The 27,081-nt window shown below is 45.0% G+C and overlaps 1 protein-coding gene across 1 annotated transcript in view; it reads left to right on the top strand.

Moving 5' to 3' along the window:
• The window catches only part of LOC133134670 (adhesion G protein-coupled receptor L3-like), a 177,167-nt gene that overhangs the window by 47,692 nt on the left and 102,394 nt on the right, over nucleotides 1–27,081 (top strand). Inside the window, exons 3-5 of the mRNA XM_061250937.1 lie at nucleotides 7,724–7,833; nucleotides 19,329–19,343; nucleotides 22,187–22,987. Coding sequence (XP_061106921.1) covers nucleotides 7,724–7,833; nucleotides 19,329–19,343; nucleotides 22,187–22,987 — 926 coding nt within the window. The remainder of the gene's footprint in view (nucleotides 1–7,723; nucleotides 7,834–19,328; nucleotides 19,344–22,186; nucleotides 22,988–27,081) is intronic.

Raw genomic sequence — 27,081 nt, 5'->3', positions numbered from 1 at the left:
GTAATTTCAGGGTACATTTGGGAAATTTGATCGTTGAGGAACATAAATGTACCTGCACATCATTTCTGAGAGTGCAGGCCTCATGTGCAGATGTTCATGAGCTGAATTGTTCAGTCCTCAGGTGCCCTCAGTGTCCTGGTATACACCAGGTGACTGTCCTCCATCAGAGACGCATTTGGTGGGGAAGGGTATACCCCACCCAACCAGAGGTACACCCCTGGTGTGATTATTCCGCACCTTCAGTGTGACAGGATAATCGTTGGAAAAAACAGATCAGCGGGGATGAGGGTCATTACTGAGATCCAGGCACGTGCAGGAGGTCCGTTTACACTCACATCAGATATGGGTCACTTTCCAAGACGGGATGTGCACAGCCAAAAAAAAATCTGATCTGAGCAACACATTCGGGTTGAGGATTAAGGCTTGCAGTTTGAACTGAAGCGAAAGAAAGCTTCCAGTGCCTCGGGTGAAAATAACTCTCTTTCATACTCTTCTTGAGTAAACAGTAGGTCCCCCCAGCTTATCCACACTTCCCTGTTACTGTGTGTTTAATTTATCATGTTTGTTTTATTATCGTTTTTTAATAAAGTGTCTTGGACCCTGTGCGGTCACAAGAGGATGAAATGCGCGCGCACATACACACACACACACACACACACACACACACACTCACTCATGATTGTTGGGATGTTCCGGTAGACACGCATAGGCGTATGCTGCAAAGCTGTAACAGATGTTTGCATAACAGCTGCATAGGATTCCCTTGTTCGGATTCACCCTCAAAACGGTAGTTTAGCCTCTTCAACCGTAAATCTTACAATTTAACAAACCAAAGTTATGGGTCCTTTCCAGGTGAATACATGCATTTGAAAATGAAACCTTATTGTTATGGCCATTATGCTGTTGAACTGAATCAGATTTCCTGCGGGAGGTACGCAAAGTGGCATTCCAATATTGCCTGCGTATTCCCGACATTCCGCTCGTGCAGATGGAGTGCCATTCCAACAGGCTCACTCTACCTTCGCCATGGATACCCAGCCATTCCGATTCAAATGTCTGTTATTTAGCCGAACCTCTTATCCAGAGAGACCGGAACAGATTACGTGTTTACATGCAAACCCATTTCTACCGCTGGATTTATTTATTTTTTTCCAGAAGCAATTCAGCGTTAAGTATGTTGCTCAAAGTTACAATGGCAGCACCTAAGCTGGGACTCAAAACCACACGCTGTGAGTTAGTGGCCATTATACTGCACTTGAGCACAAAATGGCCGCTGTTTATGATCGGCGGCGATGGGGGAGTGGGGAGGCCTGCCGGCAGCCACTGGCTCTGCTGGGACCGGTGCTTATTTGAAGTGGTCATGCAGATTTAAGGCTTTCTGTGCCAGCAGAGGGAAGGGGAGGGGGGTGGGGGGGGATCAGAAAGATGGATGCTTTGCCGTACAGCTGTGAAGGATAATGAATTGAGTCTACTCTCAACTGTAAGGCCATTACGCAGGGCTAATGGGTCCCTGCAGAGAAACCTGGGTATTGACCTGCCTGTCAGTCAGTGCCGCCATCTTGTTAGCATTGGCAGCGCGCTCCATGTTCACTCAATGCCTGTTTATTTGGCCCTGACCAGCACCAAGGCTGCTGTGGGTCTCCCTCTACACTAACGTGATGTGGTACACCTGGCTTCTATGGCACACACACGCACGCACACACACACACACACACACACACACACACACACACGCACTAACCACTAACGTGATGTGGTACACCTGGCTTCTATGGCACACACGCACGCACACACACACACACACACACACACACGCACTAACCACTAACGTGATGTGGTACACCTGGCTTCTATGGCGCACACGCACGCACACACACACACGCACACACGCACTAACTACTAACGTGATGTGGTACACCTGGCTTCTATGGCAAGCACATGTACACACACACACACACACACACACACACATTAACCACTAACCACTAAGTTGATGTGGTACACCTGGCTTCTATGGCACACACCCACACACACACACACACACACGCGCACACATACGTGCGCACACACACACACCGGTAACGCTGGTATGTTGTATCACACCGGGATGTGCGCTTAGTTAAACACATTCACTGTTTCGGGGCGGTTGGGGTTCTGGGGATTGGCAGTTCCTCTCTTAGAGCGCTCCTGTGAGGAGTTTGTGGGACTCACGCAGAGAGACAGTGTAATTAGTTGGTGGCACAGATAGCAGGCCCCATACGTCTCTCTCTCATTACCAGCGTCTCTCCTTGTCGTGGTGAGAGCCGGGCACAGTCGCCAAACCCCCCCCCCCCCCGCGGCGGGAACGGCCCCTATGTTGGGATGAGCGGTGATTCCGCTTTTTACCTGCGCGAGTCCTCACCGGAACGGCAGGTCCGGCATTCCCGGCATTCCCGGCATTCCCGTTTCTTTGTCCCGGGACCTCATCTGCCGGGAACGACAGGCGAGGCCGTCCGGACGCCCCGGCCAAATCGCGGGAAATTACGAGCGGAAGATTCCCGCGCAGCCAAAGAGCCTGGCGAGCGTTAGCCTAAAAACGCCCAGCCATCTGACAACGGCGGAGTTTAATATCAATATCACTCATTCCCCCAGTATTACTGCCTCTTTCTGCTCGCGTGCGGAGACGGGAGAAATCCTGTAAAATGAACACATTTGGCACACCTCGTGCAAAAAAAACCTGCATTTAAATGTCATCCTGACAGGTTTATGCAGTAGATAAACTTTAAAGAAATGTTGAAATGACACAGGATATCACCGCTAAACCCGGGAGGTGAAATGAATTGTGTTGTCCCGTGTCTGGTTTATCGGTGTTTTAAGAAATTGGTCCAGGGAACTCATCGTCGTTTATGAATGTAAGTATGCTGTGGCCATGCTATGATTAGAGAGTGTCTGGATTATAGTCCACATTGGTGTCCATTTTATCCCCAGTGATGTGCCGTGTAATTTCAGAATATACACTCACGGAGCGCTTTATTAGACCTACTTATTTGTCTTCTACTGTTGTAGCCTATCCACTTAGAGGTTTTGACACATTTGCTGTTAAGAGATGCTCTTCTGTATACCACTGTTGTAATGTGTGGTTATTTGCGTTACTGTCACCTTACTGTCCGCTTGGCCTATCTCCTCTGATGCCTCTAATTAAGGAGCCGTTTTTGCAGTTTCTTTCATCCATTTAGTTGCTGCCACATGCTTGGCTGATTCAATATTTGCATTAAAAAGCTGGTGCACAGGTCTACCTAATAAAGTGCTCACTGAGTGTATAACTGATGCAGACCACATGTTCATAGTCCGTGTTTTTGAATGCAGTACAAAAGGGGGTTTAAATGGAATGACCAAACAGCTGTATCACAGCTACAGTGACTCAAACTTTAATTATCTTGAGTTATTCTTTACGACCTTTGACCTAGCTAGGTTCTAGTTCTGGCAAACATTTCCAACATACTGTAAGCACAAACTGGCTTTACCGCAAATGTGTATGTTTATTATTAATCTGACAGCCGAAAATATATGTTTCTCTCATGATACTGATTTGTTCTTGAATATGGATCATGAAAAAACATGTATATATAAAAAAAGAAATGTTGGTGGTGATATACATTCATTCTTTCAAACTTGAATAGATTTGTATATTGAACCTCAGAATTGACGTCTAAAATGAATGTAAATCCTCCACTTCTCTGGGAGTAATGCTGTGAATGCAGTTTTAACATGCACAGTAAGCCATGGATTACGTGAATGTAATCTTTATCATGCAGTATAGCATAGCTTAATGTCCTTCATGCACAGACTTTACTAGGCATGTATATCCGTGTGTGTGTGCGTGTGCGTGTGCGTGTGCGTGTGTGTGTGTGCATGCGTGTGTGCGTGCGTGTGTGCGTGTGTGTGCGTGCGTGCGTGTGTGTGCATGTGTGTGTGCGTGTGTGTGCGTGTGTGCGTGCGTGTGTGTGCGTGTGTGTGTGCGTGTGTGTGTGTGCGTGTGTGTGCGTGTGTGTGTGTGTGCGAGTGAGCACTCGTTAGCGACAACAATCATTTGAATGATTTTAACCCTGAAATGCTGTATCTCTGTCACTGCACATTAATATAGGCCCCTAAATCAAACATCCTGTTAAATATCCAGATCTTTAAATCCATAAGTCCCCAGGTCTTACATGATCGAGTGACATGCATAGGCTGGCCTCCCGTTTGCCTCAGAAGCAGATGAGGGGTGAGGAAAGTGTATATTTATTGTATAAAGAGATAAAATGTAAACATGTTGTTGATGTGGAGAAGAATAATGCACAGGAGCACAATCCTACTTGTCACACTTGTTATTTTAGGCCCACGCCATTACTGACGTATCTTCTCAGTGTATACAGTGTGGAGAGAGAGAGAGAGAGAGAGAGAGAGAGAGAGAGAGACAAGAAAACAAGAGGGGGAGAGAGAGAAAGAGAGAGAGACAACGAGTGGGGAAGGGGGAGAGAAACGGAGACAGACAGAGAGAGCGACAGAAACAGAGCGAGAGAGCATCAGAAATAGTCAGACAGGAAGGAAGGCGTCAGGAAGAAGAAGGAAGGTCAAAGCAATAAAGCCTGATTATTCATCAACAAGCTTTATTAATTTCGTTAGCGTATTTGTTCACAGTCAATAAAAGTGTGATCACCGACAGCCCTGATAATTATTTACTGCACTTATATTCTGTAAGGTAGGGAGCGTGGGTAATATCGCAGGTCTGGCCCTGCGTGTGACTGACGTTTACGCAGCTCAGCTCAGCTCTTCAGATAATCACAGGCGTCGTGTTTGAGCTGGGTCCTCCGTCTGCACCGGGCCAGGCCGGGCTGGGCTGGGCTGGGCTGGGCTGGGCTGGGCTGGGCTGGGATGGGCCGTGCCAGGCTGGGCTGGGCTGGGCTGGGCTGGGCCGGGCCGGGCCGGGTGACTGATGCGGTGGTCCTGATCCTGCGAAACGCGGACGTTGACGGAAGATCTCCCTCATCTCGTTAGGGCCCGGTTGAACCCGAGAGGGTCCCTGGCTCTCCCTCGCAGTGACATTGATTATTTCCTGCAGGATCGATGTTAATTAAAATGTAAAGGAGCCTTTTAATTGTACTGTATGAATCACTGTGTCAGTTTCCTGCGACCTTCGCTGACGTGTATTGTAAAGACCAGCGGTAATAACTAAGTGCATTAAAAACAGTGGGAGAGCTCCGGCGTAATACGATTTGACAGGACAGTGTTGAAATGTTTGCGATATTTACATACATATTGTGTTCCCTCATATTCTGAATTCAATTCACTTCAATTCAGTTTTATTTGTACTGCACTGTTTGCAGCCTGAAAAGATATTTTCAGTGGAAGTACAAAAGAAAATCGCAGAGGGAACTGCAAATTGGGCAGAAAAAAAACATAGTAACACAATATGCATGAACCAATAAACCAGTATATATAATTGTCATATTTTTTAAATAAATGCGCTGGGTATAGCACTATTGCTTCATGGTAAGAATGTCCTTGATTCAAATCTTGGCTATGGCTTTTGAGTGTGGAGTTTACATGTTCTCCCGGTGTCCGTGTGGGTATCCTCCAGGTACTCTGGTTTCCTCCCACAGTCTAAAGACATGCAGGTGAGGCTAACTCTAAATTGCCCATAGTTATGAGTGTGTGAGTGAAAGGTGTGTCTGCCCTGCAATGGATTGGTGACCTGTCCAGGGTCTATTCCCTTCTCTCTCCCAATGCATGCTGGGATAGGCTCCAGCCTCCCTGTGTCAGTGACCAGGAATAAGCAGGTTTGATAATGGATAGATGTACTGTTTATAGCACTTTTAAATCCAGTATGTCTACAGTAAGTAGCTTGGGATCTGAATGTTACAACAATGGTATGCTGAAGAGCATCTCTGAACACACAATGTGTCAAACCATCTAAGTGGATGGGCTACAGCAGCAGAAGACCAATAAGTCTAAAAAAAGAAGTCTAATAAATACCTAACAAAGCGCTCACTGAGTTTATATGACAGTTGGCCAAGGAAGAGTTTCGATCTTGAGTCCCAGCTGAGGCCAATACTTCTGCACCATTAAGCACGGGAGAGCTGACCTTTATTCACTAAATATCCAAGCAGTATAAAGGGATAACGTGAAGACTTGGCTTTTGAAGAAGCTGATGAATAATGTAAATAAAAACCAGGGTTTATCACCTAAAATGCCACGGGATATGTAATAACCGCAATCATTTTCATAACTTCATCTTTTGTCGATTATATTGTGAAGTGTCCCCTATGAGAAGCACCTTTCATTTTGTTTGTTCTGGCCCCGATTGGTTAGCCAGACTTTCTATTTCTTCTGTACTAACCAATCACAGCTCTGCTCGGCTTCAGTCACTAGACAAGGTGAAGGCCGGGCTCTAAAATGGCCGCCGGCCAAGCTCACTGCAGCTCGTCCAATCCATACAGCTCTCTGAACTACAGTCGCTGGTGGCTCATTCAATTTCATAAGCGCAGTTGTACACTGTTTACTTTAATATATCCTCAATCAATTACCATGCATTGTTAACCAAGCAATCAAATATACTGGACTGCGGTCAATCAGGATTATAGTCACCAACAAAACGAGAGCACTGAAGTCCAATTACATTAGCTGTACGGGGGAAACCACCTTGGTAATAGGAATTAATCACCATTCACGCTGGAGAGATGCTGCGGTCTGTCGTCGTGAACGGCGTGTTGGCGTTTCATGACTGGCTACGTGTTGTTGAGTCGTGTTCGAGCTGAAACTGAAGAGAGCTTTTATATTTAGTCAAATATAAGGTCACGAATCTGCGTGTGTTAAAAGAGGAAGGCCTTTTCAGTGCACTGAAATACTGAGTACTCACCCAGAGTATGTATTGTTATATATTAAACATTATTAAACATTATACAGTGTATACAATATATAAAGTTTAAGTATTCAACATTTTTTGACAAAATACAAGTGTCTTGGATGACAAAAAAATGTTATATATAAGTATATATATATTTTTTAAACATTTAATTTAATTTCACTTGAATGTGCCTTATGTTATGCATAATACTGTACGGAGCTCAGAGAAGGCAAAATTCAGAATAATGTCCTCATTTTAGGATGCAGGTTCTGAGGTGGTTATTGCATATGCTGTATTTCTGACTGTCTAGAAACTTTAATAAGATCTGTTGATATGTAGGTATAGGATAATAAATAAATGATGATTGACTCCATTTAATGAAATCTCACTGTTGGCTTCAGGCTCTGCTTGGTGCCAGGAGTGTAATTACGTTCTTAAAGTGAGCTGTGTTGGACCTCACTTGTATTAAGATAAACTTCCACATCCTTTTCACCGTAGTGACCGTGGAAAAAAAAGTATTCATATATATTATTTTTATAGCTTGAGTGTTTTGTCTCATGAGCTCCACTTGGTACTGATGTGTGTCAGTAAGGATTTGCTTTTATGGAGATTTGCTGAGGGTGTTGCATTGTGGTTAGGGAACTGGGCTTATAACTGAAAGGTTGAAGGTTGGAGTCTCAAGTGGGGCTCTATTTTTACCTTGAGCGAGGTGCATCAATACTTTAACATTACCCTATCACACACGCAGTGCTTAATACCCAGTGGATATCTGTCTGCATTCATGTGACTGTATGCAGTCTCTGTACTGTAAGTGTCTCTAGACGACACACTAAATGAAGGTAATGTGTTTATTTGCAGATGCAATAACAGGACTCAGTGTGCTGTCGTTGTCGGATCGGACGTTTTTCCAGACCCTTGCCCCGGAACGTTCAAGTACCTGGAGGTTCAGTATGAATGTGTCCCGTACAGTAAGTACCGTTCTTTCCCACAATTCAAATCTGTAGTCCGCAGAGTGTATACCCTTTTAAAACAGCGCAAATGTGCACTGTCTGGTGTGTATTTTAGCTACAAGTATGCAATTTGTTTTTCAACTCAAATGCTACTGCTTATGTTTTACATTGTTCTTCCTTTTCTTTCAAGTTTATTTCTAATTTAAACTGTTTGCTTCTTTAATTGCATACATTATCTCATATCATGCGTATGAAATACAGAATTAGGAGCATTAGCGCAGTGATAATGAGATTATTCAAGATTAAATTGGTTTCTCTTCAGTTGGGAACTATTTCAAGCCATGAAAGCACATCACATCGTGGTACGTGGATGTGCTTGATGAATGTTCCTGCCAGTTATTTTTATTGTATATCACATACATAATATCAAGGGAATGCAATATACGGTACATTTGTTGTTGGAATTGAATTCTCAGAAATATAAAATATTTGGACTAATTGCAACACATGCCCACTGGATTCTGGGCGAATGTATAATAATTTCATCAGATGACTGTTGAGTCTGTCAGTGTGCATTTTCAGGACTGCACAGAGATCCTTGCCTTTCAGCTGTTCTGTGAGCCTGTTTTAGCAGAGATTTGCTAAGGGCCCAAACTGCTTGTATTCCAGCCAGAGTGCTTCATAATGCCCACTGTCTGTCATTACATCCTACTTTTTAACTGTGTTTTTACAAGCTTGTTCCATCCCTTTATGTCAATGTGGAAAAACCAGCCATTTTCGGAAGCAGATGCATTTTGTGCTCATGCATATACTGGAGTTTCTTTCTCTCTGCTGAAGTTTCATAACACATGAGCCGAGTCCACTGGGAGTCTAGTGTAAATGCCAATCTTAAACGTCCCAAGTGTCTACTTTCTACCGTTTCCCGGGACTGTCAGTCCCTGTGTGCTGCACACACGTCGTACGCTGTTCTATCCGGGAGAATAAAACGGACATCTGCACTCATCACCACAGCTCTTCCCCGCTCCGCTGGGACCCGCGCCTGTCTCGCGGAGAGACAGAACGCCAGATCCAGACTCCCTCGTTCGACGTCATGAATATATCCACGGAAATATTCTCCAAACTCAAGAGAGATTAGCAGTGCTTGGTTAGTACTCGGATGGGAGACCTCTTGGGAACAGTAGGTTGCTGTTAAAAGTGGTGTTGATGCTGTCTTTCGGATGAGACATTAAACCAAGGTCCTGTGACTCACTGCGGTCAGTAATTATCCCATGACACTCTTCGCAAAGAGTAGGGGGTTCCCCGGTGTCCTGGCTAAATTCCTAACCTGGCTCTTTCCAACCTGCCACCTAATCATCCCCTGATTCAATTTGACAAAAACATTGTTCTCTCTCCCTCCACCTCAGCTGGTGTGTGGTGAACGTTTTGGCGCAAAATGGCCACCGTGCCTCACCCAGGCGGGAGCAGCACATTGATAGTGGTGGAGGCGAGTTTTCCCCTCTTCCCTGTAAAGCGCTTTGAGTGTCTGAAAAAGCACTACGTAAATGCAGTGATCTATCTATCTATTTTATCCAGTTTAAACCCGCAGAAAGTTGGCATGCCAGCATTGTACTGAAAGTCTGGACCTGCGGTGGGTCATTGTATATCTCAGCCGGAGTGCGATCATCCTTTCCTATAAAGAGTGTGAGGTCACAGTGTTATTTCAGCACCCGAGTGACTGCTCAATGGCTCCGGAAAGTGACCTACTACTGCTAACAAAACAGCGATAGACGCAACATGGCCCTCCGTATCCGAAATCACGACTGCAGAATGCTCCTTCTCACGGAGAGAAATCTGTCATCCATCTGGTGCGAGCGCTTCTTAAGTTTGTTGGCAGCCAAATAGATTAGAATGAAAGAAAAAGAAACAGGCAGACATATCACGTTCGCGGAAACGTCTCTCCTCGTCAGTCTGAGGCGAAGTTTCATCACAAGCGGCGGCGTGTCACAGGAAAGGCTGTCTGTCGGGCACAGATTTGCACGTCCTCCAGCGGGAGTATCTTTGGAAAAAGCACACTGCGGCGGATGCTAGCCGACACAGAAACATTTGCGGAAAAAAGGTGTGAATGGAATCTCCACACAAACGCGCCGGGGACAGAGGAACCGGATGACCGGGGGCGGGGGGAGGGGGGGGGGGGGGGGTAAATCACAGGATGCCCAGTCAGGACAATTTACGGGCACCCATTGTCTCTGGCAAACCTGGCAGGGACAGCTGTGATTGGTCAGAGTTGCAGTGGGATGGGAGCGCTCGCGGCCTCGAGGGGGGGGGGGGTAACGTGCTAACGTGCTAACGTCATGGTTTTTCCCGCCGCTCTGCCAGCCTCAGCAGTGTGTCTTCTTTATTTTCCTGTCGTGTCAGTTTTTGTTGCACAAACAGATGTTGGTCTTGCTCTGAAACAGTTGATTAAGTCGAACACGACGACTCGCGCTGTGTTCTGGGTAAAACTGTGTGGTGTGCACATACGGGATTTAACCGTTTGTAGGACTCCACGCCAAGTAATTCAGCTCATGCTTTGTGTAGCATGCAGTAGCGTCTGACACACATTTTACTGGTTTAAAATGGGAGCAGTAGTGCCATTTTACTGGCACTACTACTGCTATTACTATTCGTATTGTTGTATGCTTTATTATTATATGAGCACAGTGATTGATAAAATTGAAAAGGAGTAGGCAATTGTGGGAGAATTGTGAAGGGTGGCCTTCGATTCCATTCTGAAAAGGTGAGGGTTAACATTTACATTTACATTTACATTTTAGTCATTTGGCAGACGCTTTTAATCCAAAGCGACTTACAAGTGCATAGGTTCTACCACAAGTCAAAGCATCACAACCAGAACTAGGACAGCCATTGGTCGAGGGGAGAGAGAGTTCACAGTAACACGTTCAGGGCTTAATCAGCACACCATGAGCCCATATGTACCACACTGTATGTGCGCATATTTACTCTGTTAATGGTTCAAGTCGCACTGGACACGGCACTTTGTCGGCAGTCGAGCCAAGCATTGCTGCACTAGCCACTGTCCTTTTCCCTATAGGTGTAAAAAGTGCACAGCAATTAGGCAAGCTCTTAGGTGATCATGACGTAGGTCAGTAAGGGTGAGAATCTCATTATCTGTGGCACAATGGTTAGATTCAATCAGGGGTGCTGGACTCTTTAGATGGTTCTGATTATAATAATAATAATAATTTGTTATTCCGCTATCACTTTTATCCAAGGCGACTTAGATTAGACTAAGCAGGAGCAATGCAGGGTTAAGGGCCTTGCTCAAGGGCCCAACAGCTGTGCAGATCTTACCGTGGCTACACTGGGGCTTGAATGACCAACCTTCCAGGTCCCAGTCATGTACCTCAGCCACTTGGTCTGAAACAACCTTGTGAAAGCCCTGCTAGTGCACTTTGGAGGGCGGCACTGTACAATAATCTGCTTCTGTGAAAATCCATAAAAGAATATCAGCATGCACCATGAGTAAAACGTGCCTGTCACCCTGGGCGATAGGGTTACCTGGGGTCTACTGAGCAAATTCATAGAAAATTAAGCAAATTACAGGACTAGCGCTGCTTCCACTAATACTAAGTCAATATGTACCGCAATGAAAAAAAAAAAAAGGATAATTTGTGTCTGCCACTAAGGGACCTGAAGGTTAATTAATTATCTTCGCTGTGAGGTGGATCTTTTGCGCTAAATTGTCATTTAAAATTCGACTACCTAATAATTACTGTTTATGCCTTCATACGCTAATGGAGTTGCTTTATAGGCAGCGTGGCTTGCACAGTGTCTGCAGGCAGGCCAGTTTGCCTGAAGAGCTAACCATTGGAAAGACCTGGTTTGGAAGTGTCTTCCAGCGAAGCGAGTGCCTTTATAAGGGGCAGATATTGGACAGAGAAACGGAAGGAGACTGCAAAAGCAGGGTCTGTCCGCGCTGTCACAGAGAGACGGAGTGATTTGAGAATGCAATAAGGGGAGTAGTCACCCGTGGAGAGGATGTTCATCGGTGGAGAATCTTTACTTTGTATCCCACTGACAAGTTGTCTCTTCTTCTCCACTTTCTTCATCCGCATTCAGCCTGTGAGGCAGCTCCTCCAGCAGTGCCTACCTGCTCCCCGTATCAATGCCCTGACAGCACACTCCCAGCACAGGAGCCCTGCACCGCATTGTGGCTGTGTGTGGCTCTGTGAGTGTGTGTGTGTGTGTGTGTGTGTGTGTGAGTGAGTGTGTCTCAGTGTGTGTGAGTGTGTCTCTGTGTGTGTGTGTGTGTGTGAGTGTGTGTGTGTGTGAGTGTGTCTCAGAGTGTGTGAGTGTGTCTCAGTGTGTGTGAGTCTGTCTCAGTGTGTGTGTCTCTGTGTGTGTGAGTGTGTGTGTGAGTGTGTCTCGGTGTGTGTGAGTGTGTCTCTGTGTGTGTGAGTCTGTCTCAGTGTGTGTGAGTGTGTGTGTATATATTTACTGTATGTATAAAACGTGGAAAAATTGAAAGAAAATGAGTACCAATTTAGCACCATTGTTCTCCAGTGAAACAAGAGGCATGACCATTATAATTTAGGCATTGATTTAAAGAACAATAGTTAGACATTTTACTATAATTATTATTGACTCACCAAATCAAAACTGAATTGAAGAGTCTTATTGTCAGCGTGTTTTTTTGTATGTGTGTGTGTGTGTGTGTGTGTGTGTGTGCGTTTGTGTGTGTGCCTGTGTGCACATGTGTTTGTATGTGTGTAGATTTTTGTGTACATGCATGTATCTGCATGTGTGTGTGTGTGTGTGTGAGATCCCATGTGTTCCTGTGTGTGTGTGTGTGTTTGTGTATGCGTGTGTGAGATTCCATGTGTTCCTGAGTGTGTGAGTGTGTGTGTGTGAGTGAGAGAGTGAGATCCCATGTGTTCCTGAGTGTGTGTGTGTGAGTGTGAGTGTGTGTGTGTGTGTGTGAGTGAGAGAGTGAGATCCCATGTGTTCCTGAGTGTGTGTGTGTGTGTGTGTGTGAGAGTGAGAGCCCATGTGTTCCTGAGTGTGTGTGTGTGTGTGTGTGTGTGTGTGTGTGTGTGTGTGAGTGAGAGAGTGAGATCCCATGTGTTCCTGAGTGTGTGTGTGTGTGTGTGTTTGTGTGTGTGTGTGTTGTGTGTGTGTGTGTGTTGTGTGTGTGTGTGTGTTTGTGTGTGTGTGTGTGTGTGTATGTGTGTGTGTATGTGTGTGTGTGAGTGAGAGAGTGAGATCCCATGTGTTCCTGAGTGTGTGTGTGTGTGAGTGTGTGTTCCTGTGTGTGTGTGTGTGTGCGTGAGTGTGAGTGTGTGTGTGCGTGAGTGTGAGTGTGAGTGTGTGTGTGTGTGTGTGTGTGAGTGTGTGTGTGTGTGTGTGTGTGTGTTGTAAGCTGGATCACAGCCACGGGCCTGCACTCTCCTGGCAGCCATTTTATGATGACATACTGTCATGACTAGAGTTCCAGGACGGCTGTGTTCACCCCTGCCCTTGACTTTCATCCAGTGATAAACAGTCACAGTGGACCGTTGTTCCTCCTCTCCAGCTTAAAATCCCGTTCTGTCCCATTGTCCGGTTTATGTGAGGGCGCTTTCAGAGGGTCAACACTGACCCCTTCAGAACCGGTCCTCGCGCACGGCCCAGATTAATTGAGGCCTCACCTAACAAATGAGAATTTCTGGCAGCTTGAGTGTGAAAATAAGCCTTGGATGAGGCCAGCACTCCATGCGACTCCACACTGACCCCTGCTTGGAAGCAGTCGAGTTTCTCATCAGGATCTGGCTCTCCAACTCGCCCTCATGCAGCCAATTAAAAATGCTTTTGCACACCGTTGCCATGGGAAGTGCTGTTGACCTTGATCGATGTGATTAATTCAGATGCTAATGAGCTGATTTTTAAAGATATTTTATGGGGCGGTTTTCGCGTGGTGGTGAGTGAAATGCTCCAGCGTGTGCGCGGGTCCTGTTCATGGACGTGATCGTTCGGAGCGGGCCGGCGCGGCGTCGGGCGTCTCTCAGCCACACGCGGAATAACAATGCGCCCGGCCTCCTGTGGGTTTCTGGGAGTAATGAGGAGACCGAACCTCACCGCGCTCTGCGGGGAGCGGGACAAGAGAAGAAGAGAGCGCGGTGAAACGGATCCAGCGAGCGGAGAGACTCACGCGCTCAGACGGGAGATCAGACCTTAATTACCATCGATTTCATTTCACCAAAAGCCTGCGTTTATTTATCACTTATTTATGTAGAAATAAATTCATACTATTAAGGCGACAGACATGTAGTATGAAACCTAGTATTATCGACGAGTGTCAGCATACGAATTGAACCTCCTCCGCAGTCTAAATTATTTGTGACCAATGGAGTGATCGTCCTGTGGTCGTGCAGGACGCTGCGCGGCTAGCCCGGGGAGGACGGATTCGGATTCCACCGCAATTTGTCCCACTCATGAGCGCGGTGTCCGATGCGCGTTCGCATTACGAGACCATAATACTCGGCGCACAATGTGCCTTTGTTGTCCCCGGAAACAAAGAACACCTGTGACCTCATTCAGAAGTCATGTGGCGGTCTGCCCGTTCTGCCGTGGCTTTGGCGGATGGGGCTGGCAGAAGTGCCCCCCCCCCCCCCCCCCCCCCACACACACACACCCTTAATCCCGTTAGGAAGGGCGTGCAGTAAAAAAGCCTCTGAAAATAAGGGAGTAAAAGTGAGCAACGAGACGTGGCATCTGCTGCTGGGGGATCATAGTTTCCCCTCCGATAGGTGTTCTGGAAGTAATGGCATAAGCCCTGGCGCGGCGGAGAGCGTGGAACCCGTCTGACACGGGAGCTGCGTGAGGCACGCCGTGATGTCAGCGCCGTCTCTTTAAGGCTCCGCCGCGCTCTCCCGTCGCCGTGACGCCGGGACCGCAGCCCCCCCGCGCGCTCGGCCGCGCCTCGGACGGCCGGGGCCGTTCCGTCTTCCAGCCGAACGCGGAACGTCTGTGTTTTCGCCATCGATCGGCGTTCCGGCTCGCGTGCCCGTCTGCGACGAGGCGTGCCGTATCCGCGGAGACGTGCGGTGGGCAGGCAGGGGTTAAGCCGGGGTCGATACCGCGGGAATCGCGGGGTCAGGCCGAGGGGGCTTGGAGGCACAATGAGCCGGTCACTTATTGGATTGCTCCGAGCGACTCGATGGTGTCAGATGGATTTTTAGTAATAAGCCCAGTTTCTGTTCTTTTTTTTCTCTGAGAAAAATCGACTTGCTGCTTCCATTACTCTTTAATATAAAGTGAGCTGACAATGATTGAGAATACCTGGAGATGAAACCACAGTAAAGGGTTTTGTCTCATTGCTCTATCTTTTATTACATTGTACCAAGGAATATTGTTTTTTTTTTCCTCAGTTCATGTAGGAATGTGATATATGGATTTAGAAATGTAAATTTCTCTTTCATTGAAAAGCAGAGACTCCACCTGCCCAGCACCTCACAATTAAATAACATTACATTAAATTATTAGAGTTTTGTTTTCTTGTTGCGAGCTAAATTGGTGTTAGCCAGCGTCGAAACTGAACAGCAACTAGGCGGCAGAAGGAAAGTGCTTTACGCGTATATCTGCAAATTTGCCAGTAGCAAGGTTTTCTTCCCTTCCCAAAGATGACCACCTTATCAGAGGATATGATGTGTCACATAGTTAAAAACTAATTTGGGATGCATCATAAGGCAGCAAAAAGTCATTGCCAGCAAAAATGTTTTTATAGCAAATTGAATGCGTAATTGCGGGGGAAGCGCGTGATTAGCATTAGCGCCATTGTATAAATCACGGTGTCGGGGGTGAGGCAGGGGACGGGGAGCCGCTACGCTAATAGCCGCTACGCTAATAGCCTCACACGCGCGCGGTGATAATCGATCAGCCCTCGTTCTCCACGCTCGGGCGTGCGCGGGACAGGGTTTGGGTGCTGAGCGCCAGGCCTGTGGGGTTTTAGTCGCAGATCGGGCACGTCAGGGCACCGGCCTGGCCGCCCACCTCAATGCGGGGCCGCAGAGCTTTTCGCGTATGTAATAAGATTCATAAATGAATTACATTGTTGTTGTTTTTTTTTTTTACCTTATTTATTTTCATTTAAACACTTAAGTAAGTAGCGGAGATCACGGCCCAATTAGGCCCAAACAAAAGCAATTTATTTCAGCTCCCAGTTTCAATCGAGGCTTCGTGTCGATGTCTGTTTTGTTTTTGCTTTGTTTTGTTTAGCTTTTTTTGTTGTTCATTTCGATGTTCTCCCCGTCGTTGTCGTTGTCGTGTCACCTGGTTTGCGTCTCGGCGATGATTGGTTGACCGTGCTCTCATCAGCCGCGACTGTTACTACACCACCGGATCGTCACGGTTGTCAAACCGGCACTAAAACTACGCACAACCTCCCCGGAGACTGCGGCTGTGACCTCCCACGTCCTTAGCCACACGCTATCGAGCATTTGAGTAATTAATAAGGAGTCAAATTCTATTCGCAGTTTCCACACAGATTGAGATGAAAATGAGCCCCATTCAACCATGAATCTCTATTAGCCTCCTCGGCTGTAATGATGTCATTTCGATTACCTCACAGTCACTGTGATAAAACGGAAAGTTAATTATTAAAATACCTATCCATACCTAACCATGCTGCACATGGCGAGACCACTGTTCATTTTGTATGACTCCTGTATCTGGACTGTAATTATCTTTTTTATTTTTTTTGCATTTAGCTAATTAAAGTAGATAAGGTAATCACTCCTTCTGGCTGAACTTATTTACTATAATTGACAGACAACATAATGATTGCTTAATTGCTCTGAAATCCCTCAAATATGTCTTCGGTCTGAGAAGAATGTTCTGGAATGAAAAGTAAAATGAATAAAAAACGTGCTTCTTGTAGGTGCATGCGATGCACATAATTAAACATTATAATTCCAAATGATATTCAAACAATACTTACTCCTATTCAGTCTCTAAGTATTCTAATATTTAATATTTCGTCATTTGGATGGAATGGGGTGCTTCTGAAGATGACATTGCGGCGAGCTCTCTGAACTCACGGTCTTGATGAGCTGCAGAATAGGGTAGTCATGCGGAATGTTCCAGGTTGGCATTTCCCCACTAATAGAGAGTGAAGGCTCATTTTTCTCAAATCCATTATGATATTACGAATCACAGACACCACAAACGTGTGTTTTTGTGAAGAGGTGCACTGACAGCATATTAGGTTAACTGACTCTGAGGAAGGCATTGACAGTGAAGGGTAAATCTCACCCGCGCCCCCGTACTTTTCATCAAAATCACGGCTCCGGCTTTTCTTCTGATTACCCTGCTTTCAGGTGAGCCGGGTAAGCACTCTTTTTATACCGGCTGTCGGCTAGCCTGGCTACAACAGTCTGCTCCTCTTTACAATAGCCGGGCAGTGGTGCCACAGATACCTTTCAGAATGTTTACCTGGCAGACTGCAGAGTTGTATTGTGGAGCAGTGCATTCTGGGGAGTGGTAGAAATGGGGGGAGCGCGAAGTATTGCGAGGATCTCATTTGCACGTTGTCAAGTGTCATTTTCTCCATGGCAACATATGTGTAAACTGCGTGTAGTGGAATGCCGGAGAAAATGGTTGTTTTCCTCGGGAGAGTGTGACCCAGTGATGATGGGAGATCTGATTCACAGGTTCTAGTTTGTGTGATGAATTTAGATCTCCTGCCATATCAATAAGGATGCCATTGTGATTACACAGGAAGTTATTTCAGACCATCTGAGCATTTTAATGTAAGTGCAGAGTTGATTTAGTCGAAGAATAACTTTGGGATAGTCGTATACAGTAGCTGCATCTGATGAATATTTTTCGGCATATTACCTCATTTTATACCCTAGTGCTAAGATCAAACTATAAGAAGTATCATGTAATGCTACTTGTTGTCAGATTTATTTAAATTAATTATTTGGAGTGTCAGTAAAAAAAGTAAATATTCAAACAATTTTTTTTTTCACAGCAATTATATTCTAGAAAATAATTTCACTTTCCCATTTTTTAGCATACAAAAAATAAATTATCGACTGCTCTTCAGCATAACAAAACAAACTTTAGCTCATGTGTAATTTATTATATTTACTATCGAAGCTGTTCAGCTCAGATGAGCTAATCGACTTTGGAATGATGCTTTCTGCTGGAGATAGCAGTGATATTGATTCATATAGATATACATTTATTTATAATAACATTAATATTTATTATTTACAGCTTTCTCGCCCATGGAGGATGCTCAATTTAATTACATTTTGAATGCCAAGCAGAAATAATATTCTCTATTCAATTTTTATATTGCATTTCAGCCTATCTTTTCTCCCTGTGGATAGCACCCTCCCTGTTTTTAGGTGATAGGCATGGCTGAAAACATGTCTGACATTATATAGGTTTTTGCTGAGGAAAGGTTGGTATATTTATTTATTCACATACAGTGTAAGCTCCAGTAACTCTGATTAATCTGCTTTTATGGGATGAAGGATTACAGGCGTGGGCTTTGCCGTGTAGGGGCAGATGTCCGTCATGTTGTTTGTAGTGTGGACGATCTATGAGGGGGGGTCAGGTTTTCACGAGAGGACCATGCAAATCTCAGCCCTGGCTGCTGCTATTGTGCCTCTCCTTGCCTTGCCTTGCGGGGCCTCTCTCTTTTCATGTAACTGCAGCGTCCAGAGACGCAAATTTATATGCAAATTCCACTGGCCGTATAATGGGCGGATATAATGGCGGATAATGGCGGATAATAGCATTAGCACACCATCATCTCTCTGGATCCATAGTGGGTCTCGTGTGTTCCTACATGTTGAGTGAACCTTTCCGCCGTTCTGAACGCCTTGCTTGCTTGTCTGTGAGATCCCAGACAAACGCAACTTGAATAAAAGGATATTCTGAATGGTCCATTTTGTTCATGAACATCTTGTCGAATTGAAGCGAAACATGAACATTTCTCTATTATTTGGTATTAAAGACTGTTTATTTATTTATTTCCCAGTGCATATTCACTTTTCAGACATCGTCATGACCGTTTTTCCTTTTTCATATTTTCATTGAAATGACCACCTGTCCACACAGACTTTTGGCATGGACTTTTAAAATATGTTTATATTATGGGCATGGGATGTATAATTCTGGCATGCGTTCTATATATGCAGTTATCCCTCCTGTCTGTTGGAAATAGAGACATATTCACCATGAATCCAACGGCGTAATGTTCTTGTTCTTTTCTCCTTCCCCCTGAATTAGCATCAGTGAGGAGAACGGACCCTTGCTGACGACTATTGTTTCACTTGCATTGTTTTCTCCACAGGGTACGACATTGCGATTTTACATGACATCAACTTTCTCTCCAAAAACAACAGACTTGCGTCGCGAGACACATGTCTAATATGAAGCAAGATTTGCTGATTATGTAGGGTAAATATGCTTGACAACAATGACTCATTAATTTATTCTCTTCTCTCTTTCTCCTTCCTGTCTCTCCCCACTGCCTAAAATAGAAGTGGAACAAAAAGGTAACTAAATGCCTTTCACATTATACCCTGCTTTTACACGTGGTTTCTTTATGTTTTATCCGTTAATAATGGGGTTCGCTTTTAGCTCTGTCTCGCCGTTTGTTGTTAACGTCCTTTTCGCTTGTACTGCTGGTTTGCACTATCCCCTATTCACGTCATTGTTGAAACTTGAAACTTGAAAGTTACTTTGCGGTCCCTAAGTCTAACCACAGTGCGACTTGCCCTTAACTTTGTGTAAATTACTTAACCATGCGACAATGCTCGTAATGACAAACAAATAAACAGCCCCTCCGTTAAGTGTATGTAACGCACGCATCGTCTGCGTTGACACATTTCAACAGACACGTTCGCATCTGCCTGCCTTCGCTTTGTACATATTGTGTTGCCCTTAGCAACAGCGTGCATATGCTCGCACGGAAACATTTCAAGTGGCAAAGGCAATTCCCAAATCAATTTGCCAATTGCCAGTCAGCGCAGTCTTGGAACATTTTGGTGAAAATGCGTACGTAATAAATGCAGATGTTCGTGCTAATGGTCTGTAAATATTTCTCAGTAGACAGTGAGAGAACAGTACTGATTCAGGTTCCGCAAGATAAATCTGGGTAAATTCCCCAAACATGAAGTTAGTAGAAATAGCCCAGATGTATCTTTGTTTGTGAATGTTTTGCTATAAAACGAAAACGGCAGCATTTGACACATCCAGCAGCGCGTCCGCGGAGCTGACAGTGTTGTAAATGACATCATAATCTCGCCGCGATCGCGCTCACCTTCAGGCATTCCCTGTCAACGGCAGTTCAGAAGATACACGTCATCCGTACGCGATGATACTTTACTGCACACAAAAACAAAACAATGTCTCTGTCTACGCAGGAAATTAGGTAGCACTGCAGGTGAGTAGCGCTAACAATATAGGACAAAGGAGAGAAGGCTCACCGCTCACCGCACAGTGAAAAAAACAAAAAGTCCGCGAAGTCACTGATTTATGGCATTATTTATTATGTTAAGGCACTCAAACATAGCACCCTCACTCGCATGAAATTCAAACATCTGTTTCTGGCTAATATTCAGCTGATCGTGTCAATTTCATATACAGTACGATGTTGCCGTTTATGCACCAGCCGTCCCCATTGAACAGAATAATCCCCTCAACAGCAAAATTGGTAATTTCCGCAAGAGCGCATGTCTCGCCAGAAAACCTATTAACATTTATTATAATTTCTCCACCCCAACCCCCCCAACCCCCCTTACCCCATTAAAAAAAATCCCCTCTATAAGTTTTTTTTTCTCTTCTTGCTAATGACCTTTTCTGTCACTCTCTCCTTTACCCATTTCTGGAGTCATTTCTGAAATGTCTCTGCAAATCTTCTGCCATTAAAATACGATTGCTCAGCTGAAGGCTTTCCATAAACTTACAAGGCTTCTGCTCTGGGTGCCCTTTCCGTGCAAGATCTGTGCAGCGCTGTCAACACGACTGCTGTGTGTGTGTGCGTGTGTGTGTGGGCGTGGGTCTGGGCATGCGTATGTATGCTTGACATGTTTGACATGAAATGGTTACAGGATACTAGTCTTTCCTAATCATCAGGATTATCACTTCCACATGTTCTTCAACTTTATTTATGGATCATAAATTGGACTGAGATGAGAGATTCATTTCCTCTTTACTGTTTTTGTATCACGGAGAGGAAGTGCCTTCTCACCTGATTGACAGGAAGGAAGACCTCTTTGTTCCCTTGGATACCACCATTTTCCTGAGGCGACATTAATGCCAGTTAGCTGTATTGGTGTACATGTGTATGTCTATTTAGAACCAGTTATTTTATGACCAAGCTTTTACCAAAATGCTTTTCCAGAATAGTCTGAATTACTCCATCCTCAAAATAATTTCTCTTTTTTTCATGCTTTGGCATAATAGCACAGTAATGTTAATCTGCTGCCGAGTTCACTTTGTCCCAGACATTCAGTAACAAATAAGAGAAACAGAATCCTTATTTCTAACCGAGACCCAAAATGGAGGCCCGAAATAAGTCGGCATCGTCCTTCAGGTACATTTCTCTGCCCGGAGTGTGAGAAGCACATCGCTCAGTCCTGGCACTGGTTATCGTTTGCGTTGAAGACGTGGTCTTCTGGCCTTGTCTGCTGACCTATGACCTTCAATGTGCAAAGTAAAGCAAAGGCATTGCAGTGCTGTGCATGAAATATCGCAGAGATATCCAGCACTTTTCACTGATAGTGAGTGAATTGTGTGACGTGTAAAGGACTGTGTGAGGTAGAGAGGGGGCGGGGGTAGGGGGTGTCATGTAAACGTCAGGGTCAAAATTTGATGAATGGGGAGAATTTCCTGAAAGAATTAAATGAACGGAGGTACGGATTTTCTCTGCTTATAGATTCATGTCATTCCGGTGAATTGACTTTCTTTGTCTTTCTTCTTTTTCTCTTTCTTTCTCTATCTCTCTTTGTCACTCTCTTTCTCACTCTCTTCCTCTCATTTTGCTTTCTATCTCCCTCCCTCACTCTCCCTCTCTTCCTCTCTTCCTTGCTCTCTTTCCTGATCTCTCTTTCTCTCTCTCCATCTCTCTTTATCTCCCTCGTCTCTCTTTCTCTCTATATATCTCTCCCTCTTCTCTCTATATCTCTCACTCTTTCTCTCTCTTGCCCTACCTCTCTCTTTTGCTCTCTCTCTTCCTCTCTTCCTTGCTCTCTTTCCTGATCTCTCTTTCTCTCTCTCCATCTCTCTTTATCTCCCTCATCTCTCTTTCTCTCTATATATCTCTCACTCTTTCTCTCTCTTGCCCTACCTCTCTCTTTTGCTCTCTCTCTTTCTCTCGTTCCTCACGCCTCCCCAGTTTTCCTGTGCCCGGGCCTCCTGCGGGGGGTGTACCAGAGCGAGCACCTCTTCGAGTCGGACCACCAGTCGGGGGCCTGGTGCAAAGACCCTCTGCAGGCCTCCGACAAGATCTACTACATGCCCTGGACGCCGTACCGCACGGACACGCTCACAGAGTACTCCTCCAAGGAGGACTTCATCGCCGGCCGGCCCACCACCACCTACAAGCTGCCCAACAGGGTGGACGGCACGGGCTTCGTGGTCTACGACGGCGCGCTGTTCTTCAACAAGGAGCGCACGCGCAACATCGTCAAGTTCGACCTGCGCACGCGCATCAAGAGCGGGGAGGCCATCATCGCCAGCGCCAACTACCACGACACCTCGCCCTACCGCTGGGGCGGCAAGTCCGACATCGACCTGGCGGTGGACGAGAACGGGCTGTGGGTGGTCTACGCCACCGAGCAGAACAACGGCAAGATCGTCATCAGCAAGCTCAACCCCTACACGCTGCGGCTGGCGGGCACCTGGGAGACGGCCTACGACAAGCGCTCGGCGTCCAACGCCTTCATGATCTGCGGCATCCTCTACGTGGTCAAGTCCGTGTACGAGGACGACGACAACGAGTCCACGGGGAATAAGATCGACTACATCTACAACACCGACCTCAGCAAGGACGGCTTCCTGGACATCCCCTTCCCCAACTCCTACCAGTACATCGCCGCTGTGGATTACAATCCCCGGGACAACCTGCTGTACGTCTGGAACAACTACCACGTGGTCAAGTACTCCCTGGACTTTGGCGCACTGGACAACAGGCCCGGTGAGTGTTCGTCGGTCGATTTTTCAAATGCGAGGCGTCATCTTGGTCTGGAGGGTTCTTGTTTGATGAATATTTAATTCTATATTTTGAAGTTGGGCTTGAAGTAAAGTGTTCCAGTTTATACATTTATACATTTGAATTATACATTAATTCACAACCGAAGTTGTGAATTCAGCATCATGCAAAATATCTGGGATGGATATAGCTGATTTTGGATGTTGCTCGAGCTGTAACTCAGTTATTCATATTTCATATTCATATTCTTGCGGAAGGCTTTAAAAGAAAGAGAATAAACGGCTGCTTCTGTTGAGCAGAAATGTAGTGACAGCAGAACGATAATTATTTTAGCCATTTCTGAAGGGCTGTAGGAACATACTATTAATGTATTCATTAATATATTTATTTATCACAGTACTCTATAGGGGACAGTACTCCATACCGATATAAAACCAATTCTCTGAACAGGCTTTCCCCTGACATTAAGGGGTAATCTGTGCTCGTGGTCAATATTCCTGTTTAAGGAAACCAAATAAATGATTGAATGCACAATTCAATTAATAAGTTAGAGAATTCATTAGTTAGAGAGTTTTGTGACTATTTTTATGACGTACTTGTTCTCTCGATTAACCTGGTTTGGAGGTTTGGAAATCATTTGGATTTCCCATGATGGTGTCGCTTGAACTGGTTATGACTTCACGTCACTCTTGTACCGTGCTTCAGAGTAACACTTACGTGTGCTTTTGTTGTGTGCAGTTCACTAAATATGTTTTTTGACGGTCATTTTTTGTCTGACATAACTACATAGTATATATTTTTGTTGTATTACATGGCTTGGTACAGTGTCACGCTTTAAATTATACACTTGATTATGCAGTACATGTCCCTCCCACCACATCCCCCATGCTTACATGAGCTGAACAGGCATCTTGTGTAAAAGAGAGAGCGTCTTTCAAGTGAGGTAGCAATGAACTATGCCCTTCCTGTGGATGAAAAGGGAGTTTCTGTGAGGGCAAAGCGATTTGCTGAGTGTAGTTCTGCATTTTAAGACTGGATGTGTGGTGGGCCAAGCTTTATTAAATGATCTCATATTAACCGACGCTTCTACATGCATTTGGGAGTTGCACTACAAGAAATTACCTGGGGGATACTCTTTCGACTTTGTTTTCATTGATCATCAAGGAGTAGTGGATTTCGTTCCGTAGGGATTTCCTGCCAAGATCCATTCAGTGGACTGACCCTCAGTGTGCTAAGGGGAGGTTGCTGAGTAGGAGGGAAAAAAACATTAATAAATAAGATGAATTCTTTGTCTGTGTTAATGAACTCCAAACAATTAATTCAGGGGTTAGGGCTCTGAACCTGAAGTGCGAGAGACAACCCTGAGTCTTGCTTCAAGACCATAACTATGAGACTATAGCTACATCATTGTATTAATTATTAGTTAAATGTGGTTGGACATAACAGTCAGTTCAGCACTCTGATTGGTCAGGCTCAGACTTAATAATAAAGTAAAATCTTGTTACCTGGTTACCAGGATAAGTTGCCCAGTAAAAAACCAACATGGTTTCAACTAAAAAGAAATGAGTGTCCGGACTGCCTTTAAGTCAACTTGAGAAGAGATGTTGTTTACACTAATGTGTCTTTATTTTTTTTTTTGTGTGTGTGGTAACCAAGCAACAGTAAATAGAAAGAGAGTGTGGTTAATGTTGTGTGCTTACTGGCGGCCTGTAGCGTAGTGGTTAAGGTAAGTGACTGGGACATGTGAGGTCGGTGGTTCTAATCCCGGTGTAGCCACAATAAGATCCGCACAGCCGTTGGGCCCTTGAGCAAGGCCCTTAACCCTGCATTGCTCCAGGGGAGGATTGTCTCCTGCTTAGTCTAATAAACTGTACGTCGCTCTGGATAAGAGCGTCTGCCAAATGCCAATAATGTAATAATGTACTGAGCATGTGCAGATGAGCCCCTGAGATGTAAACAGGGTTAGCGTTAGCGTTCCCAGAGAGATGATGTCCACACTGCAGTGAGCCCACCTGCCATGCTCCGTGGGCACAAGACGCAGGATCCTTTGCGTTGTATCCTAGTATTTGACTTTATTTTTTTTATTTTTTCGCAGTTCATTGGTCAAAGAAGAAAGTTAGAAGCTCTTGCATAAGCAAGCGTTTACCTAAGACAAACCACCCAGGCTTAATTTATTTTAAGGCCTGCTACAGCGGATGTTCTGTTTGGAATGATATTCTGCTATTGGTTCCGACTGGACCTTTTTCTTCAACCCCCTATCCCCCACCTGAGCGCAGAAATCCTGGTGTCCTGTTGCTTACCATATTTCAATCGTCACAGAATCTGTTGTGGGAAGCACTCGCACGGGCATATCCGCTGGGTTAATGAGAAAAGGCAGTCAAACGAGGTCATTTCCCCTCCCACAGACACCTGCTCCTGGTCCTCTTGTTCAGAACATATGTCACTTTAACCTCCCAAGACCCTACGTCCTCCAACCAGGACATTACATTCAGGCTTCCCTGAGCTCGATACAGTCTTCCCCACATACGGGACATTCAGTTACATTTAAATAAAATATACACTCTCTGAGCACTTAATGAGGTTTTTATTAGACTTCTTTTTTAGACTTCTACTGCTGATGCCTATCCACTTAGAACGGCTGCTCACTGTATTTTTTTTGTTTTTGTTTTTTTGCACAATTCTTTGCAAGTCGCATAGTTTCTGAGACACTCAAACCACCCTGTCTGCCGCCAGCAATCATTCCACGGTCAAAGTCACTTCGATCGACCATCGGAATGGGGAATAAATGTGATCTGCACATTACCTGAAGCTCCTGACCCGTGTCTACATGATTGTATGCAGTGCACCACTGCCATACAATTGGCGATTAGATAATCGCATGAATATGTAGGTGTAATAAAGTAAAAATGTTCCTAATGAAGTGCTCAGTGAGCGTATATTTTAAAAAAGTCTTCACTGCAACATGTTTTTGTCATCATGACATGTGTATTATGTGAAAAAGATTAAATTTAAAAAAAAGTCCAGTTTTTTCCTCTTGGGTCTCAGGAGAATGAAGCATCATAATAGCTGCCTTTGAGAAGGCCTGGCAGCGTAATAGCCCGATACTCGCATACGGATATTTCAGTTTCTTTTCTTCTCTCTTTTTGTCACAAGTCAAAATTCCTGTGGCGTTATTCAATCAGGCGGCTTTGAAACCCTCCGCTGAATTCTCTGTGCGTCAGCGTGGAGGTAGGACTCTGGCACAACGGCCGTCAGAATGGCTCCTATTTATTAGATGCTATTAGCTCTTCAAGCAGACCATTCTTGCGTGACCTCAGTGCAAATTTTACGGATTTTGAATATGGAGAAATGGCGTGTGCTTTTTATGAAGTAGCACTCTCTTTCGGCGAGCTCTTTTCACCCAGAGAGAGTCGCAATTCACAAGAGCTCGAGTTCCCTTTGGACAAAGGGAGGGACCCCTCAATGATGTACTGTAGAGTGCATTCAAGAACATCGCTCTTCAGACAACTGAATTCTTATGCAGGGAGAAATGTAATATGTCTCCACCTTTACTTTCTCAACCCACCTACATTACCCTTCTCTCCCAAATGTGCGTGTGTGTGTGTATGTGCGTGTGTGTATGTGCGTGTGTGTGTGTGTATGTGTGTGTGTGTGTGTGTGTATGTGCGTGTGTGTGTGTATGTGTGTGTATGTGTGTGTGTGTGTGTGTATGTGTGTGTGTGTGTCTCTACCCACCTACATTTCCATTTTGTCCCAAAAATGTGTGTGTGTTCATAGCGACTGCATGCATGGGCACTTTCATTGGGAGTCACTTATGAGACCTAACATAGTTTATTTTTCAGCTCTGGTAAAGGATTAAAGGACTTATTATACTCCTTTGCTTGCATCTACTGTGGTCTGGGTGTTAGCCCGCTAGCCAACATTAGCCCTTCAAGCAAAGAATACCTTTCGCCCTCAATTTCAGTGCATTGTTACATAGGAGCCCAAATTGCCATGAGAGTTTCTATTTCCAAGTTTTCTATTTCTATTTCTATTTTCCAACTTACCAAGGTGAGCAGGTTGATTGTGTGATATTTCTT

Source organism: Conger conger, chromosome 8 (genome assembly GCF_963514075.1).
Source record: "Conger conger chromosome 8, fConCon1.1, whole genome shotgun sequence".
Classification (NCBI taxonomy): domain Eukaryota; kingdom Metazoa; phylum Chordata; class Actinopteri; order Anguilliformes; family Congridae; genus Conger; species Conger conger.
The sequence above is the reverse complement of the archived record's forward strand: the minus strand, read 5'-3'. Positions and strand labels throughout refer to the sequence as shown.